We start from the raw sequence: 16,480 nt of genomic DNA, 5'->3' as shown, positions 1-16,480 counted from the left end.
AGAGAGGTTTTGGGGTGCTGTGAGTGCTTTGGCAGAGGAGGAAGGGAAGCAGCTCCCAGCAGAGAGCCGCGATTCCCGCCGGGAGGAGGGGGCTGTGTGAGGTGAGGAAGAAGAGGGAGGTGCTGGGGGCGGCGGGGGGGCTCCCACGGCGGTGTCTGCGCCCGAGCCGTGACACAAATGCGGCCGGACAGACATACAGAGCATGTAAACAGGCACATGGGGAGAGCATGTGCTGCTCCGTGCCGCGGGTGGAGAGCGAGCCCCGAGCAAAGGCACACGCCAGCCCCAGCGCACACACGGCCACGCACACGCAGCATTCCCACGGGGGATCTTCCCAGTCTTGCCTTCGTTTCCTGGAGTGCCCAGAAGAAAAAAAAAAACCACAAAAAAGCCACAAAAAAAAAAAAAAAAAAAGAGAGAGAGAGAGATGGAGAGGTGAACGGCACTGAACGGTGATGGGAATGGCTTTGTACATCACGCTAAAAATAGTCCTTGTGATAAAGTCGATCGTGGAGGGGGAGGAGGCGCCGGCAGCGCACAGATGCCGGCGAGGGATGCCAGGGGTTGGGAAGCCCGTGCTCCGAGGATGGAGCGGAAGGGCCATAATTAGAGCTGGTAATTAGCCCCAGGCAGCACTGAGAGAACCGAGTCGCTGGTGGGGGGCTCATGGCACCCCCTCTGCTCGGGATGGAGGCTTTGCCACCCGGGGAAATGAGGAGCGAGCGGCTGCTGCAGCTGGAATTGGGGTCCCTTGAAGGGATTTTTGGGTGTTTAGGGTGAAGAAGGCTCTCTGCAGCTCTAGAAGGCAGGCAGGGTGTGGGGACATCGGGAAGAGCCAAAGCTCATGGAAGGAGCCCTAATGGGGAAGAGAGAGGATCTGCAGGGAGCAGGGGGAGCCAGGGCCGGGGCTGCAAAGGACGATTTGGCTCAGGAGTCCGTGTGGGGTGCAGGAGATGGCTAGGGATGGAAAAGCAAAGGATGTGTGACTTTGGAGATGCTCCTTTCCACACAGCAAAGCCCAGCTCTCCCCAGCCCTGTCCCGATCCAGCTGGGATCCCAAGCTCCAGCCCGAGCTGGGATCCCGCTGGGCGGTGTGGAGAAGAGGAGCAGCAGAGCTGCCGGAACGGAAAGCTGGAATTTCCAGAGCTTTTTTAAACGCCGTGTCCCCGTTCCCTCTGCCGCGTTCCCTCCTGGCACGGTGGGGAGAGGTCCCCGTGTGCCATGGGAATAACGCCCCGCACGCCGACGATTCACGCCGGGAATTTGAGGCAGGATGGGAGCTGACACAACTGGGCCCAGTGCCCGTCTGGTTGCCCGAGGGAGGAGGAGGAGGAGGAAAGGAGGCATGATGTGAGCCAGCACTCAGAGCCCCGGGGTGTCACTCAGCCTGTCCCCTCTGCCCACGCTGCTGCTGATGGACAGAGCCCCAAAATCCCTTGGGACAAATCACTTGGAGGGATCCAGGATAAGCGGCTGCAGGCCCAGAGTGAGAGAGACCCAGGGGCAGGAGCAACCCTCTCCGTGTGGGGAAACTGAGGCACGGTGGTGGCAGGAGGGGCAGGACCCCAGCAAATCAGGGTTAAATTCCCTGAGTTGTAGTGAAGAACACAATTTCTTCCAGCAGCTCTCTCAGCATCCTTCAGCTACACCCTGGAGGATGCTGAGGCACCAAACACCACCCCTGAGACCAGGCACAGCCTCAACAATGGGAAGTGTGGTGCCATTTGGAGAAAAATCAAAAATCGAAAAAATCTAAGATCTAAATAATTTTGGGGTGAGTTTTCTCCCCTTTTTTGACCGCTGTCCCCAGCAGTAACCCAGGGCAAGGGGACAGGAGGGGACACCACGGGGGATAGGAGCAGAGCCCTCCCTGCTGTCTCCCATCACGAGAAGGTTCTGGGTCTTTCTCGCCATTCCCAAAGCCGTTTCTTGCAGGCTTTGCCTGTAAATGACTTTAATCTTCATAAGCCCAAAAAGTAAAGCTGCTTATCCGGCTGGGCCTGCTGGAGCACTGGCAGGAACGGGGGGGGACGTGGACAAGAGAAGGGGGGTCAGTCCAGGGGAGAGGAAACCCCACGGAGCTACATCACATCCCTCATCCCCATGCCATCCCCTCCGGACATCCCAACACCCCGAGGTCTCAGGGAAGGGGCTCAGCAGCACATCTCCCCTCTGCACGCTCCATCCACACATCCCTGAGCTGTGCCCGTGTCCCACCACTCTCTTTTTTCCCCTTTAACCTCGCTCCAAGAGGAATCTCGGTCTCAATCGCGGCCCAAAGCAGGCGGAGAGCTGCCGCCCGGGGCTTGCCAAGCCGGCAGCCGGCAGCGCCGGAGCTCTGCGCGGCGTTCAACGCTGAATAATTCCCTGCGGATGAGCGGAACTATTCTGAACCCGCCAGACGGCACCGACACCCAGCTCCCTCCAGGGATTCACGGGGACAACTCTGGGGACGGGGGCCCGGGACATCGGGGTCTCACTGCACAGGTGGGACACGCAGGGAAGGCAGCGAGGTTCAGGAATCAGCCCCAAACTGCATCCCCTGCCAGCTCAGAGCACCAGAAAGCAAATCCTGCTCTAAAGGGAAGCTTTGGCATCACTTCATCCCTGTCACAGCCTTGCCAGTCCTCACAAGCAGGATGGAGCCAATTGCTGCCCAGGCTGCTCATCCCCACCTATTCGGGGAGGAGATGGGGGGTTCACCCCCACTTCTTCCCCTGCCAGGGGACCCCCGGACCCGCTGGCAACAGAGTGGGGGCGAGGCGGGGTGTGCCGCGTCCGTATGGAATGGTTTTTTATTACAGTTTTTAATCTCACAGTCGGTAGCATTACATGAGAATAAAGCACTGGACAGGACTGGAAAAAAAGGCCTCTGGAGACAGCATGCAAACATTGCAACGAGTTTAAAGCAAAACAACCCAAAAAAAAAAGCGTCTGGCGGGGACGCGGCCGCGCTCTCCCGACCGGGCAGCGAGTCCAGCGTCTCCCCGTCAACCATCACTTCTGTCGCTGGGGGTTTCCTTTTCATGTGTCCGTTTCATTGGTTTATTTATTATTATTCTCCTTTTAACAACCTTCTTCTCTTTCTTTCTTTTTTTTTTTTTTTGTTTTTTTTCTTCTTTTAATTACATTAAAAAATAAGATTCGTACTTTAGTAAAACACCCAACGCTCAGCTGGGCCCTGCTTGAAATAATAAAAAAACAACGACAAAAAAAAAAAAAAACCAAAAACAAACCCAAAACAATAAATGCCCCCCCAAAACTGAGAAAACAACAAAAAAACCCACAAAAATAATAAAAAAAGAGCGTGGGAGACAAAAACAAAACAAAAAAAAAACCCCAAACCTAGAAAATAAAAAAAAAACTGACAGATTTGGAAGTTTGGGAGCAACCGGGGGAATTGCAGGGGGGGCACCACACCCCCGGGGCTCCCTCCTGGTGCCGTGGTGGGGCAGGGGGGCTGAGCACACCCCGGTCCCCCCCCAGCGTGGGTCCCCTGCGGCTGTGGGGTGGCAGAGCCCCCCCTCACAGGTAGAGCTCCTTCTCTTTGATATGCACTAGCTGTTCACGGAGCTGGTGGAAGGACGGCCGGTGGCCGGGGTCCAGGGTCCAGCACTTCTTCATCACCTCGTAGACGACGGCCGGACAACCGTCCGGAGCATCCATCTTATAGCCCTTCTCCACGCGGGGCACCACGTCCTTCAGGGGCTGGGGGAAAGTCGGGATGTCAGGGAGGGGCTCTCCCCAAAAATTTGGGCTCAGATCCACCCCCCCCCCCCCAACAAAATCCAGCCCCTCGGGGGTGCTCATGACTCACAATTCTCGGGTAAGGCACTCGCCCGAAGGAGTAGATTTCCCACAGGAGGATCCCGAAGCTCCACACGTCCGACTTGGTGGAGAATTTCTGCAGGGAGGGAGGGAGGGGAGAGAGGCCCTGTGAGCAGGCTCAGGTAGGGGTGTGGGATCTACAGTTCCACAGGAGACTGTGGACTTTGGGTGTGGGAATCAGTAGTGTTGTAGAAGTCTTTTGTTGGATAATGGTTTAAGAAAAATACGGAGCTCAGTCAAAAGCTATTCTTATGCTTTTTTGCTTTCTTGCTTTTAGCCATGCAGATTTGCCAGTTAGCCAACCTAAAACAAATGTTTGGGTGACTTTAGCTAGTGCTTCAGGTTTAGATAGCGTATGTTTGTCCAACACGACCCCCGAGAAACCATTTTCCACCTATTTGGTTGGTGTGCCGGTAGAAGTTTGGCCAAGCCCAAAAGATACTCAAAAAGCTACATCAGGCACATTTATGGCATCACCCCCAAATAATCCTTGGATTCCGGTGGATGCATGGCAACAGTGGGTTCCTCACCTTCCCAAGGCATCTTCTGAGCCTCAAGAATTAGAGATCCTTGGCTCTATGTACATGACCTAACGTGTCAAATTTAATTATAAGGAGAAGATCCATCTTCAGCTAAAGATGTTACTCCCTTTCACGGCATATTTAAAAATCAGACCTCATGGTGCAACTATACTTCTTTAATTCAATCTGCATTTATTATTTCCTTCCAGTTCTGGAAGGAAATGTTTTTTATTTGTGGAGACAGGGTTTGGCCTGCTATCCCAGCACACACCACAGGATCAAGAGTGGCAAGGGATCCCCCCCACCCCTCAGGGCAGCTACTTTTGGGGTCACACAGTGGGAAGTGGCACTCAAGCACCATCTCTGGGACAGCCTGGGAAGTTCCCCCTTCCCACACCTTCCACCATATCCAAGGCCCCCCTCTGCTCACCCACCTTTTCTCTAAGTGCTTCTGGCGCCGTCCACTTGACGGGCAGCTTGCCCGTGTCCTGCGTGGAGGAGGCTTCCTTGGTGAGCCCGAAATCGCTGACCTTGGCGATGTTGTCCTCCGAGACCAGAACGTTCCTCGCCGCCAGGTCCCGGTGCACGAAGTTGTTGGCTTCCAGGTACTCCATGGCTTCACAGACATCTCTGGGAGGGGTGGGAGGCACAAGGGGGTTGGCAGGGCGGCCCCAAAGCATGGGTGGGGTGGGTCAGGGTGGTGGGCATGGCCTTGCCTGGTACTTACAAGGAGAACTTGAGCAGACAGTCTGCCCCGAGCACCGACCGCCCGCGCGACCGCAGGTAGTCTACTAGGCTGCCCTGGAGGCAGGGAAGGACAGAGAGATGGGGTCAGCAGGGCCAGCAGCCCACCTGCTGCCCCTCCCTCACAGGGCAGGACCAGAGCATGACACTCCTCCCTTGTGGGGCAGGAACAGAGCAGATGTCTCTTTAAGATGGGGCAGGACCCAGGGATGATGTCCCTTTAGGATGGGGCAGGACCCAGGGGAGATGTCCCTTTAGGATGGGGCAGGACCAGGGGAGATGTCCCTTTAGGATGGGGCAGGACCCAGGGGAGATGTCCCTTTAGGATGGGGCAGGACCAGGGGAGATGTCCCTTTAGGATATGGCAGGACCCAGGGGAGATGTCCCTTTAGGATAGGGTAGGACCCAGGGATGATGTGTGTCCCTTATGGGGCAGGACCCAAGGATGATGTCCCTTTAGGATGGGGCAGGACCCAAGGATGATGTGTGTCCCTTATGGGACAGGACCCAAGGATGATGTCCCTTTAGGATGGGGCAGGACCAGGGGAGATGTCCCTTTAGGATGGGGCAGGACCAGGGGAGATGTCCCTTTAGGATAGGGCAGGACCAGGGGAGATGTCCCTTCAAACGAGGGGCAGAACACAAGGATGGTGTCCCTTCCTCAAGGGGCAGATCTGGGGATGCCAACCCCCGCTGGGAGCCAGCGATGGCACATGGGACACGCCACCTTGCAGCCGTCACTGTGGCCCCAGTGAGATGCAGCCCAAGCTGGCATGACTCAGCTGTGCCAGGGTGAAGCCCCAGGAGCGTGGGGGGGACACGGGGACAGAGGGGGAGGGCAGGTGGCCGGGTGGGGGTCTCACCTTGGCCATGTACTCGGTGACGATGTAAAGGCCACTCTTCTCCTCCACAATCACCCCCAGCAGCTGCACCAGGTTGCTGTGTCGGAGCTGCCTGCACAGCACAGGAGGGCTCAGGGCAGGGGTTTGGGGACAAGAGGGGTATCAGGGACCACCCAGCGCTGCTCACAGGGACAGAGGTGCCCCCTCCCTCACGCTGTCCCCCCACTGAGGGCGACACTCACGTCATGACGGACGCCTCTGCCAGGAAGGCCTGCGCTGTGGCGTCGTTTTTAATGCACTTCACGGCGACTTTGTTCCCCCGGTAATCCCCCAGCATCACGTCTGCAGGCCAGGAGAGACGGGCACAAGAGGCACTGGGAAGCATCCCAGCCTCCTGGGGCCCCACAGCACCCTGGGGGGGCTACAGAGGAGCCCCCCTACATTCAGGACCACCATGGGCTGGGGACAGCGGGCTCACCTCCGAATTCCCCTTTGCCAATGATCTGTAGCAACTTGAGGTCCTTCATGTTGAGGGCCCAGCCGCCTGCACGGGGGAAGAAGGGGGAGTGAGGGGGTGCTGGGGGGGGTCCCCAGGGGCAGGGGAGGGGGCACGGCCACTCACTGCGGGAGAACTCGTCCTGCGCTGCCACCGTGCCCTCCATCAGCTTGGGTTTGATGAGGCGGGTGCAGAGCCCGTCTGCGTCCGTGGTGTAATGCTGGGGGGACACGGCGGGGCGTGGGTGACACCCTGGCACGGGGAGGGGGTGACACCCCGGCCGTGCCGGGCTCTGAGGTCCCACCAGGTGGCAGCACGAGGCCACGGACCGGCCTGGTGGCAGCCGAGGTCCTTGTCCCTCCTCCCGGTCTCTGTCCCCAGCATCCCCACCCCAGGGCACCAGCAGAGAAGGAAGAGCACCCGCTGCCCGCCAGGCTCCACACCCTGCAGCCCCTCAAGCTCTGATGTCCCCGTACGTCCCCACAGTGGCCAGCAGGGACCTCACCTCCACCAGCTGCATGAGGTTCTCGAAGTAGACCTCCTCGTCGATGCTGAGCTTGCTGGAGGAGTAGATGATGCGGTAGTGCTCCACCTTGCCCTCGCAGCTGACGCACAGGGTGTAGTCCCCGGGGTAGTTGGTGCTCTCCCGCACCAGGAACAGCCCCGTCTCGGGGGGATACAGCAGCCGCTCCGCCTGCTCCCGCGTGATCTTCCCGTGGAACCACCTGCAGGGCCACGGAGGGCGGGCTGAGGGCTGCCCGCACCCCTGTGGGGCTGTGTTTGCATGTGGAGCAGCTTTTGGCCCTGCCTGCGTGGGGACAGTGTTCCCCTCTGTCCCTGGTGCTCCTCGTTGTTCCCAGTGTCTGTCCCCAGTGTTCCCCTCTGTCCCCGTGCTGTTCCCAGTGTTCCTCGCTGTCCCCAGTGTTCCCCTCTGTCCCTGGTGTTCCTCGCTGTCCCCCTGCTGTTCCTCTCTGTCCCCATGCTGTTCCCGGTGTTCCTCGCTGTCCCCTCTGTCCCCGGTGTTCCCCTCTGTCCCTGGTGCTCCTCGTTGTTCCCAGTGTCTGTCCCCAGTGTTCCCCTCTGTCCCCGTGCTGTTCCCCTCTGTGCCCGGTGTTCCTCGCTGTCCCCGGTGTTCCCCTCTGTCCCCGGTGTTCCTCACTGTCCCCGGTGTTCCCCTCTGTCCCCGGTGTTCCCCTCTGTCCCCGGTGTTCCTCGCTGTCCCCGGTGTTCCTCGCTGTCCCCGTGCTGTTCCTCTCTGTCCCTGGTGTTCCCCTCTGTCCCCGGTGTTCCTCGCTGTCCCCGTGCTGTTCCTCACTGTCCCCGGTGTTCCTTGCTGTCCCCGTGGCCCGTTCCTCGCTGTCCCCACCCACCCCATGACACAGCTCCTTCCACAGTGTCCCGCTCCCCTCCTCCTGGCCCCAGCTAGGATTCTGTCCCTCTGCACACTCCCAGGAGGTTCCTCCTCCAGCCTGGGAGTCACTGGCAGCTCTGGGATGCAGCAGGAACATCAAACCAGCCTATCTCCCTTCCCTCCTGTAAAAACCCCATTCCAATTTTCCCTTTTCCTCCCAGCAGCCTTTACAACCCCAGCCTTGGGTAAAAAAAAAACAATTTAAAACACAACCCAACCACTGAATCACCTTCCCAGCCATGCAGGCTACTCTCAAAACACTCAGAGCTGTCCCCAGCAGCAAATCCACACTGCTGCCCCTTGTGCCCTCTGAGGAGTGTCCCTTCTGCTGGGACACAGCTCTGGCCACAGGGATGCTCCAGCCCAAGCCACCTCCCCCGGGAGCCAGAGCCCTGGCTGGATACTCACGGCATGAGGCTGAGCTTGATGCCAGCTTTGACCCCTTCCCGCTTCTGGACGTAGTTAGCAGGAATGATGCCCTCCCTGCCCACCTTGTTCTTCGCCTTGTACCAGTTGGGATCCTGTGGGGACAGGGGGATGTCACGACGAGCCCATGGCCCCTGCATCCCACCCGAGGAGCTCTCCAGGAGTTCCCCAAGCACCCCTGCACACCCTTGCTAGCTGGAAGGATGGGATGAGCAGCGCATCGGGGCCGCTGCTGGGACCACCAAACCCCAATGCTGGTGGCCCCACAGGGCTCAGTGAGATCCCCCTCCCAACCTGCCGGGCATCCCAGAGCCCCCCAAACCCAGAGCCCCTCTTTTCCTTCCCCGCAGAGGAGCCCAACACCGCTGCCTCTCCCATCCCTCCTCCACCTCCCGGGAGGCGCTCGCCTTTCGGAGAAACCTTAACTAACGAGGCCGGGAATTAATTAACCGAGCTCGCGGCCCGATTCACGCCCAGCGGGACCGGCAGGACCAGGGGCTGTCACTGGCACGTGTCACGGGGCGCAGGGACACGGAGAGGGGACACCTTACCTTGGTGACAGCGACGATGGTGAGCACGTCTCCTTTGCTGAAGGGCAGGTCCTGCTCGGCGGTACCGTGGAAGTTGTACTTGGCGATACATTCTGTACCGGACGGCCACACGGCCTGGCAGGAGCAGGGGGTGCCATCAGCGCCCTGCCTGAGCGTGCCACCCGCCCCTGGCACCCCCCGACCCTCGGGGACCCCCCTCGCAGATGTGAACCCAAACGGGGTCTATTTAAACCGAGTGTCCCCACGTCCCTCCCGAGCGCTGGGGCCACCTCTGGATGGCTCCATCCCCTCCTCTCCTCGCCCAGAGCTTACCTGCATCCCTGACATCTTCTCAGGAGGTTGGGGGAGCGACTCTCACAGGGGGGACACGTCACTTGGTACCATGAGACCTGCACGGGGGGAAAGGACGGCTGAGAACGGGGCACGGCGGGAATGAGGTGCAAGGAGGACGCAGCACCCCTCCAAGGAAGCTCTCAGGCCAGGTGAGCATCTCTTCTCCCTCCAAGAACGGGTCCTGTGCCCAAAATATCCCCAGAATGAGGTGGAAGTGGGAGCTCCGGGCCTGCTCAGCCCCTGCAGTCGGGGTGGGAGCAGCTGCTCACCCGGATTAGGAGGCATTTGCACGGATACAGCTTCTGAAGAACTGAGTTTTTGAGTGCAGCATCTGCATCGAGGAAAAGTCCAGCACAGCATGGACGGGTGGAGATGCCCAGAGAAGGGAAGGGAACAGAGATGACCTCCAGAAGGTCCATCCCACTCCTCTCCCAGGCTACACAGCCAGAGCCCTGCTCTCCCTGGTGACCCACACGCGGAAACATCCAGCCCTGAGAGCTTCCCAGGCCTGGGATCCAAAAGAAATAAACCAAAACTGCTCCCTGCAGCATAAAAACCACTGGGACTCTGGAACGTGCAGCTCCTAAAGCCCAGGGGGATGTGCTGCCCGGGGGTGCTGTGCTCTGGGATGGGTGTGTGGGAGGGAGGGGAACAAACCCGGCTTTATTCCTGCAGCTCCAGCCCCCAGCACGGGATGAAGTCACCGGCCCCACAATCAAACCAGCCTTTCTTGGGCTGGGGCGCTGGGGTCGTGCTGGCCTGGGGGGTACAGAGGGGGGACACAGGCAGAGCAACCCCCAAAACCCACCCAAATATTTACGAATTCATCACCTCCATTGGGGTCACCGCCGGCAGCCCTGCCGCGGCGTCGGTCAGCGGCTGGGAGTATTTTGGGAAGGAGGAAGTGAAACGAGGGGCAAGGCGGAGGACAGGAGGAGGAAGGAGATAAGGGGCAGAGCTGCGGGAGGAAGAGCGCGGTGAGAACGTGGCCCTGTTTCCACCACGTGCCCGCAGCGTTCCGGAAAAGGCGTCACGCTGCCACCCAGCACCTTCCTCGCCTTCCCCCAGCGCGGGGACACGGCACACGGCGCCCCGTTTTTGGCAGAAATCGAGGCTTGGGTGTTCACCCCAAAACCAGAGTTTGGGGACCTGAGGGGTTTCCATCACCACAGAGTTGGGTGGGTTTCTTTGCCAGACAGCCCGGGGAAAGCTGGAGATGGCACCCAAACCCAGCTTGATGGCGCCCTGGGGACACTGCCAGGAGTGCCAGGATCCAGGGGAGGACAGAGTGATTCTGGGCTGGGGAGCACCAGCTGGGATCCACAGCTGGGAGCAAACATTCCCAGCTCCACCCAGAACATTCCCAGCTCCAGCCCCCTGCCGTTTCAAGCTGATTTTTGGTTAGATTTTGGATTTACACCTGGCACGGAACAAAAATTTCAGCCAGGGGTCTGGATCCCACCGGTCTGAAACGCAGCACCAGAAAACCAGGGAATAAACTCTGCTCTAGGCCGGGGAGGGATTTGGCTGGTGCATGGAAGGAGGTTTAAGGGGGGGATTTCCCATCGCTGGGGCTTTCAGCCCTGCTCCCCATCCAGCGTCCCGTGGGGACACCGAGCACAGGCTGGTTCTGGGTGTTGCTCAAGGAGAGCTCTGGCCCAAAGCCCTGAGTCAGCGCTTCCCACCGGCCACTTCCCACAGGCCTTATTTCCAAATAGCCAAAAATCAGCAGGATGGAGGTTTCACCCGAGGTGTGACCAGCTGGGAAGCCCTGGAGCCAGTGCAAGGGAAGCCCAAAGGTTCAATCCCATGTTTCCCACCCCGTGCTGAATCCTCCCAGTCCCAAAGGCCGCTTGTTTGGGCTTTCAGCTCACGGATGTCACCAGCATTTATATTTGATAAATGCAGCGAGGATACAAAATTCATAGCCTGCCTTCATAAAGAAAATTTCTTTTCCCTGCTAAAGAGGAAACTGTGTGAGCAAACCCCACCAAGAACACGCTCCAGCCAGCCCAGGCTTTTTTATCTTCCCGGATCGTGGATATTCATGGCACAGGACCGTGGCATTGTTATAATTACACACAATAAATCTGCCTTTCAGTTTTTAAAGAGGGAGGTGGTTAAAACACCAGAGGCTGCCCCTCAGCCCGACACAGGCCTTCCTCCTCTGAGCCTCATTTTCTTTTTAATCGTTACCTAATTTCTGCTTCAAAGCCGAGACTTTCCGAGGAAGAGGAGGAGGAAACCACACGGGGCAGCTGCCAAGCAGCCCCCCAAGGCCTCATGTGACAGCCAGCGGTTCCTGCCGCGCGTCACCCGGGCCAGCCCCGGCCCCGTGCCCGCTTCCGCCCGCCCCGCACATCCCTTGGGATGCTGGGCTGGGAGAAGGACGTGGAGATGCTGCCGGAGTGGATCCACAGCTTAAAAGCAGCATCCTGTGCCTGCCGGGAAAACACGGGCATCGCCCCTTCTCTCTCCTCCAGGAGGATGTGCGGCAGCACATGAAAGAAATTAATAATAATTTTAAAAATTAGCCAGGGAGCAGCCGGGCCGATTGGGCAGAGCCGAGTGCTGGGTTTGGCTGTTCCCAGCCCTGCCAGGCCAGGGTTTGTTCCTTCTGCGAGCTCCCCACTCCCAAATAGGGCTCGGGATGTGCTCAGGTGAACCAAAACCCAGCTCCCTTGTTTGCCCAGCGGAGCATCCTCCGTGCAGGAGCCCCAGGGAGGGATCTCACCCCCCAGGTCCATCCCATGCCTCCCCCACGGCCCTGCTCCCGCATCTCCCCATGGGAAGGCCGGCCCAGCAGCCAGGAGCCGGGCAAGGCGGGCAGGGCAGGTGCAGCCAACACCTCTGAGAATCCAAAGGGCACCGGGAAATGAGCTGGGGACAGCGTTCCTCTCCTTAATCAAAATAAAATCCAGTCGTGCCAGACCCACGGGTGGGTTGGGAGAGGAATTTGGGACCTCCACAGGAGCGCCATCACCACAGGGTGGGTAGGGTGAAAGATGCTGCTTCTCAGTTTCAAACCCAAGCAGGGGAGGGGGCAGAACCTGCCCGGCACCAGGATGACTCTGTTGAAATGAAGTTTGGTTGTTGATGGCACAGAAGCCTCATTCCCAATGGGAACAGGTGTGTGGGCACCACTCACACCCACCCCCTTCCGTGCATCCACCTCCCAATGAAGTCCTTTAAACTTCAAAAAACAACCAAAAAAAAAAAAAAAATCCCAAACCAAACCCAAAGCAGACAACATCCTCCCTGCCTCTGAGAGATGTTATCTGCTGTTATTACAACGAACACCTACGATTACACTAATCGAAAGAAAAATGTTCCTCCTTCATCTCGCTCGCCAGCTCGCAGCGTTTCGGAACTGCTCCCCCAAAGCAGCCCCAGCCGGGTGCCCTGCTGCAAAAAAGGGGGGAAGGAACCTCTTTTTCAGGGTTTTTTAAAATTCTTTTAGAAGAGAAAGAGAGGATGCTGCTGGTCAGAGAGCTGGAGGCACCTGGGGGACAGGTGGAGGCCTGGAGAGAAGCTGCTCCTGACCCCACACTGCGAAGAGCATTTCCTGGTGCTCCTTTTTACCCTACACCATCCTCACCAGGGTGACTTTCCACCACAAATCACCCCCGTGTCCCCTTCCCAGGTGCTGTCACCTGGGGACGGGGACGGGACGCGGAGTGGGGCACGGAAGGGGTTTTTTTGGCAAACGCTCACTCAAAACCGAAAAGCTGGGGGCAGGCAGTGGTCAAAGGGCAAAGAAGCACCCCAAAAGTCCCTGGCTTCGCAGGGGTTACCCCACGCCTCCGTCACTCCCGCGCCGCTGGTGCTCCACGAGGGAGGATGGGGATGCTCCCAAAACCTCCCGCATCCCTGCGGGGACCTCTCCGGGCACTCCCTGCCCCGCCGGGATGGGGCCGTGCTCCTTGCAGTGGGAACAAACCCCTGTCCCGGGAGGAAGGCTGCCATCCTCCTCCTCCTCCTGCTCCCCAGCCCTCGCACCTCCGATTTGCCTTTTTTTTTTTTTCTTTTTTTTTTCCTTTTTTTTTTTTTTTCCCGACTTTTTGATTTTTCGGGGGACTTTTTTTTTTTTTTTTTTTTCCGCCCGATGGCACAACCCCTTTCGCTCTCGCTAAACCAACGAGCAACAGCCGCGGCTATAAATAACCCGCCGCCGCCTTAGTGCCCAAAAAAAAAAAAAAAAAAAAAAAAACCCAACAAAAAACAACAACAAAAAAAAACCCCAAAAAGCCCCAAATTTTTAAACATTCAAAGCAACAATGCGCCGCCAAGCCCTCCGAGCAGCCGGGTGCCCGGGATGTCCCCGCACCTCCCGTTGCCGCGGGCCTTTGTACGGGATGGGGATGCAGCGGAGGGGAGGTGGTACCCCCGGCGGGACCCCCGCAGCATCCCCTTGCTGTGGCGGGGGTCGCTCCCCGCCTGCCTGCGGGACGGGAATTGGGGTGCGGGGTCCCCGGGGGCTGCGGCGGGGCGGGCGCGGCCGTGCGGGGTCACCGGGGGTCAGGCGGGGCCGGACCCCGCGCCCCCCCCGCCCCATTGTCCGCGCCCCGCTCGCTGCCCCCGCCCGGCGCCGCCGTCACTCACCTCCCTCCGGGCAGGGGCTCAGCCCGCCGCCGGCTGCTCCATGCGGCGCCGCCGGGGCCTCCGGGCTCGGCTGGGCCGGCGGGGGGGCGCGGGGGGGCGGAAGGGGCGGGGGAAGCCGGAGCCGCCGCCGCCGCCGGAGCGCGGCGGGGCCCAGCGCGGCGCGGGGGGCGCGGGGGGCGCGGGGCGGGCGGGGCGCGGGGGGTCCCGGGGCGGCGGGGCCGGAGGGACGGACCGAGGGAGGGAGGGACGGAGGGACGGAGGGAGCGGCGCCCGGAACCGGAGCGCCCCGAGCGCAGCGCGCATGCGCCGCGAGCACCGCGCCGGCGGCGGGGCGGGGGCACCGGGAGGCGCGCGGCGCCACCTGGCGGCCACCGCCGGCAGCGCCGCAAACCGGGGGCAGAGGGGACAGAGGGACAGACAGCGGGGACAGAGGGACCGACAGAGGGAACGGCGGGGACAGCGGGACCGACAGAGGGAACGGCGGGGACAGCGGGACCGACAGAGGGAACGGCGGGACCGACAGAGGGAACGGCGGGGACAGCGGGACAGACAGAGGGAACGGCGGGGACAGCGGGACAGACAGCGGGGACAGAGGGACCGACAGAGGGAACGGCGGGGACAGCGGGACCGACAGCGGGGACAGAGGGACCGACAGAGGGAACGGCGGGGACAGAGGGACCGACAGAGGGAACGGCGGGGACAGAGGGACCGACAGAGGGACCGACAGCGGGGACAGAGGGACCGACAGAGGGAACGGCAGGGACAGCGGGACCGACAGCGGGGACAGAGGGACCGACAGAGGGAACGGCGGGGACAGCGGGACCGACAGCGGGGACAGCAGGGACAGCAGGGACAGAGGGACCGACAGCGGGACCGTCAGCGGGGACAGAGGGAACGACAGAGGGAACGGCGGGGACAGCGGGACAGACAGTGGGGACAGAGGGACCGATAGAGGGAACGGCGGGGACAGCGGGACAGACAGCGGGAACGACGGGGACAGAGGGACCGACAGCGGGGACAGCGGGAACAGAGGGACCGACAGCGGGAACGGCGGGGACAGTGGGAACGGCGGGGACAGAGGGACCGACAGTGGGACCGACAGCGGGGACATCGGGACCCGCACCGCGGGTGGGACCCGCACCCGCGGCACCCGCACTGGGAACGGCAGCGGCAGCAGCACTGGGACCCGCACCGGTACTGGCGACCCCACAGGCACCGGGACCGGCATCGGGCAGTGGGACCTGCACCGGCCGTGGAACGGCTCCCGCAGCGGGAAGGGGAACGGGAGCAGGACCCGCACCGAGAACAGAAATGAGAGCGGCAGCGGGAGCCGGACCCGCACCGCGGCCGGGAATGGAACAGGCAGCGGCAACGGGACCCGCACCGGCAATGGGAACGGGACCTGCACCGGCAAAGGGAACGGGACCTGCACCGGCAATGGGAACGGGACCCGCACCGGCAATGGGAACGGGACCCGCCCCGGTAATGGGAACGGGACCTGCACCGGCAACGGGAACGGGACCCGCACCAGCAAAGGGAACGGGACCTGCACCGGCAACGGGAAGGGGACCTGCACCGGCAACGGGAACGGGACCCACACCGGCAATGGGAACGGGACCTGCACCGGCAATGGGAGCGGGACCTGCACCGGCAATGGGAGCGGGACCCGCACCGGCAATGGGAACGGGACCCGCACCGGCAATGGGAGCGGGACCTGCACCGGCAATGGGAACGGGACCTACACCGGCAAAGGGAACGGGACCTGCACCGGCAATGGGAACGGGACCCACACCGGCAAAGGGAACGGGACCCGCCCCGGCAATGGGAGCGGGACATGCACCGGCAATGGGAGCGGGACATGCACCGGCAATGGGAGCGGGATGGGGACCCGCACCAGGAGCAGCACGGGGACCGGGACCGACCCCCCGGTTCCTGCCCGGTGTGTGCTCACGTGGGTGCGAAGTAGTACTGAAATGATGCTGAAATGCCAATAAAATAATAAAAAGTGTTACAAAGCCTACAAAAAAATAACGTTAAAATGGTCAAATGACAATGAAATGTAAAATATAATATAATATAATATAATATAATATAACATAACATAACATAACATAATATATCTTTAAGGTCCCTTCCAACCTAGTCCATTCCCTGATTCTGTGGTCCTAGAAGATATTATATGTAGAATTATTGTTATTAATAGCAACAATAATGCAATAAAATTGCTCAAATAACTAATAATACATAGCATGACATCACATAAACATATCAGAGAGCATAACATAATATAATCTCATATAACGACATGATCTGACATCATCATATAGAATAAATGGAATTAATAGAATTAATAGGTGATCTTTAAGGTACCTTCCAACCCAACCCGTTCCATGGGGACAAGGGGACCGCAGGGGACAGGGAAAGTCAGGGTGCGGCACCAGGGAGATCCAGCAGCCATGAGAGCGGGATGCAAAGCCCAGCTCATTTTTAGGAAGCACATCCTTGCTCCAACAGCGTGCAGGAAAGATCCAGGGATGCGTCCCTGGGGTGAGCCCCGAGTTCCCCCCGGCGTCCGGAATGTTCCTTTGGCCTCGGGGAGGTGTGGAAGGGGCTCCATCCTCTCCCAGGCTCCTTCTGGGAGGAACTGAAAGCAGCCGAAAGTGCACCAGAAATGCACCCGCGGTCACTGAGGCACGCACCACGCCCCGGTGCACCCACCCGGCCCT

The 16,480-nt window shown here is 59.9% G+C and overlaps 2 protein-coding genes across 3 annotated transcripts; one reads left to right on the top strand and one right to left on the bottom strand.

The window, feature by feature from the left end:
* Positions 1–2,770: 2,770 nt before the first annotated feature.
* On the bottom strand, positions 2,771–13,968 carry CSK (C-terminal Src kinase). 2 transcript variants are annotated; one of them, XM_068204360.1, is made up of 13 exons: positions 13,755–13,968; positions 9,132–9,208; positions 8,820–8,933; positions 8,251–8,363; positions 6,937–7,156; positions 6,558–6,651; positions 6,414–6,479; positions 6,178–6,277; positions 5,957–6,047; positions 5,077–5,150; positions 4,784–4,979; positions 3,818–3,904; positions 2,771–3,708 (listed from the first exon to the last, which is right to left on the bottom strand). In XM_068204360.1, exons 2-13 carry the CDS (start codon positions 9,144–9,146, stop codon positions 3,526–3,528), a joined length of 1,353 nt encoding a protein of 450 aa, XP_068060461.1. In that variant the 5' UTR covers positions 9,147–9,208; positions 13,755–13,968; the 3' UTR covers positions 2,771–3,525. The 2 variants fall into 2 exon arrangements, with proteins under 2 accessions (XP_068060461.1, XP_068060462.1); XM_068204361.1 differs by lacking the exon at positions 13,755–13,968 and adding an exon at positions 9,422–9,442.
* LOC137481784 (putative per-hexamer repeat protein 5) lies at positions 13,508–15,748 on the top strand. The gene has a single exon (XM_068203687.1). It carries the CDS (start codon positions 13,508–13,510, stop codon positions 15,746–15,748), a length of 2,241 nt encoding a protein of 746 aa, XP_068059788.1.
* The last annotated feature ends 732 nt before the right edge of the window (positions 15,749–16,480 follow it).

Source organism: Anomalospiza imberbis, chromosome 13 (assembly GCF_031753505.1).
Source record: "Anomalospiza imberbis isolate Cuckoo-Finch-1a 21T00152 chromosome 13, ASM3175350v1, whole genome shotgun sequence".
In the NCBI taxonomy this organism is placed as follows: domain Eukaryota; kingdom Metazoa; phylum Chordata; class Aves; order Passeriformes; family Viduidae; genus Anomalospiza; species Anomalospiza imberbis.
Note: the sequence above shows the minus strand (reverse complement) of the source record. Positions and strands in the feature narration are given on the sequence as shown.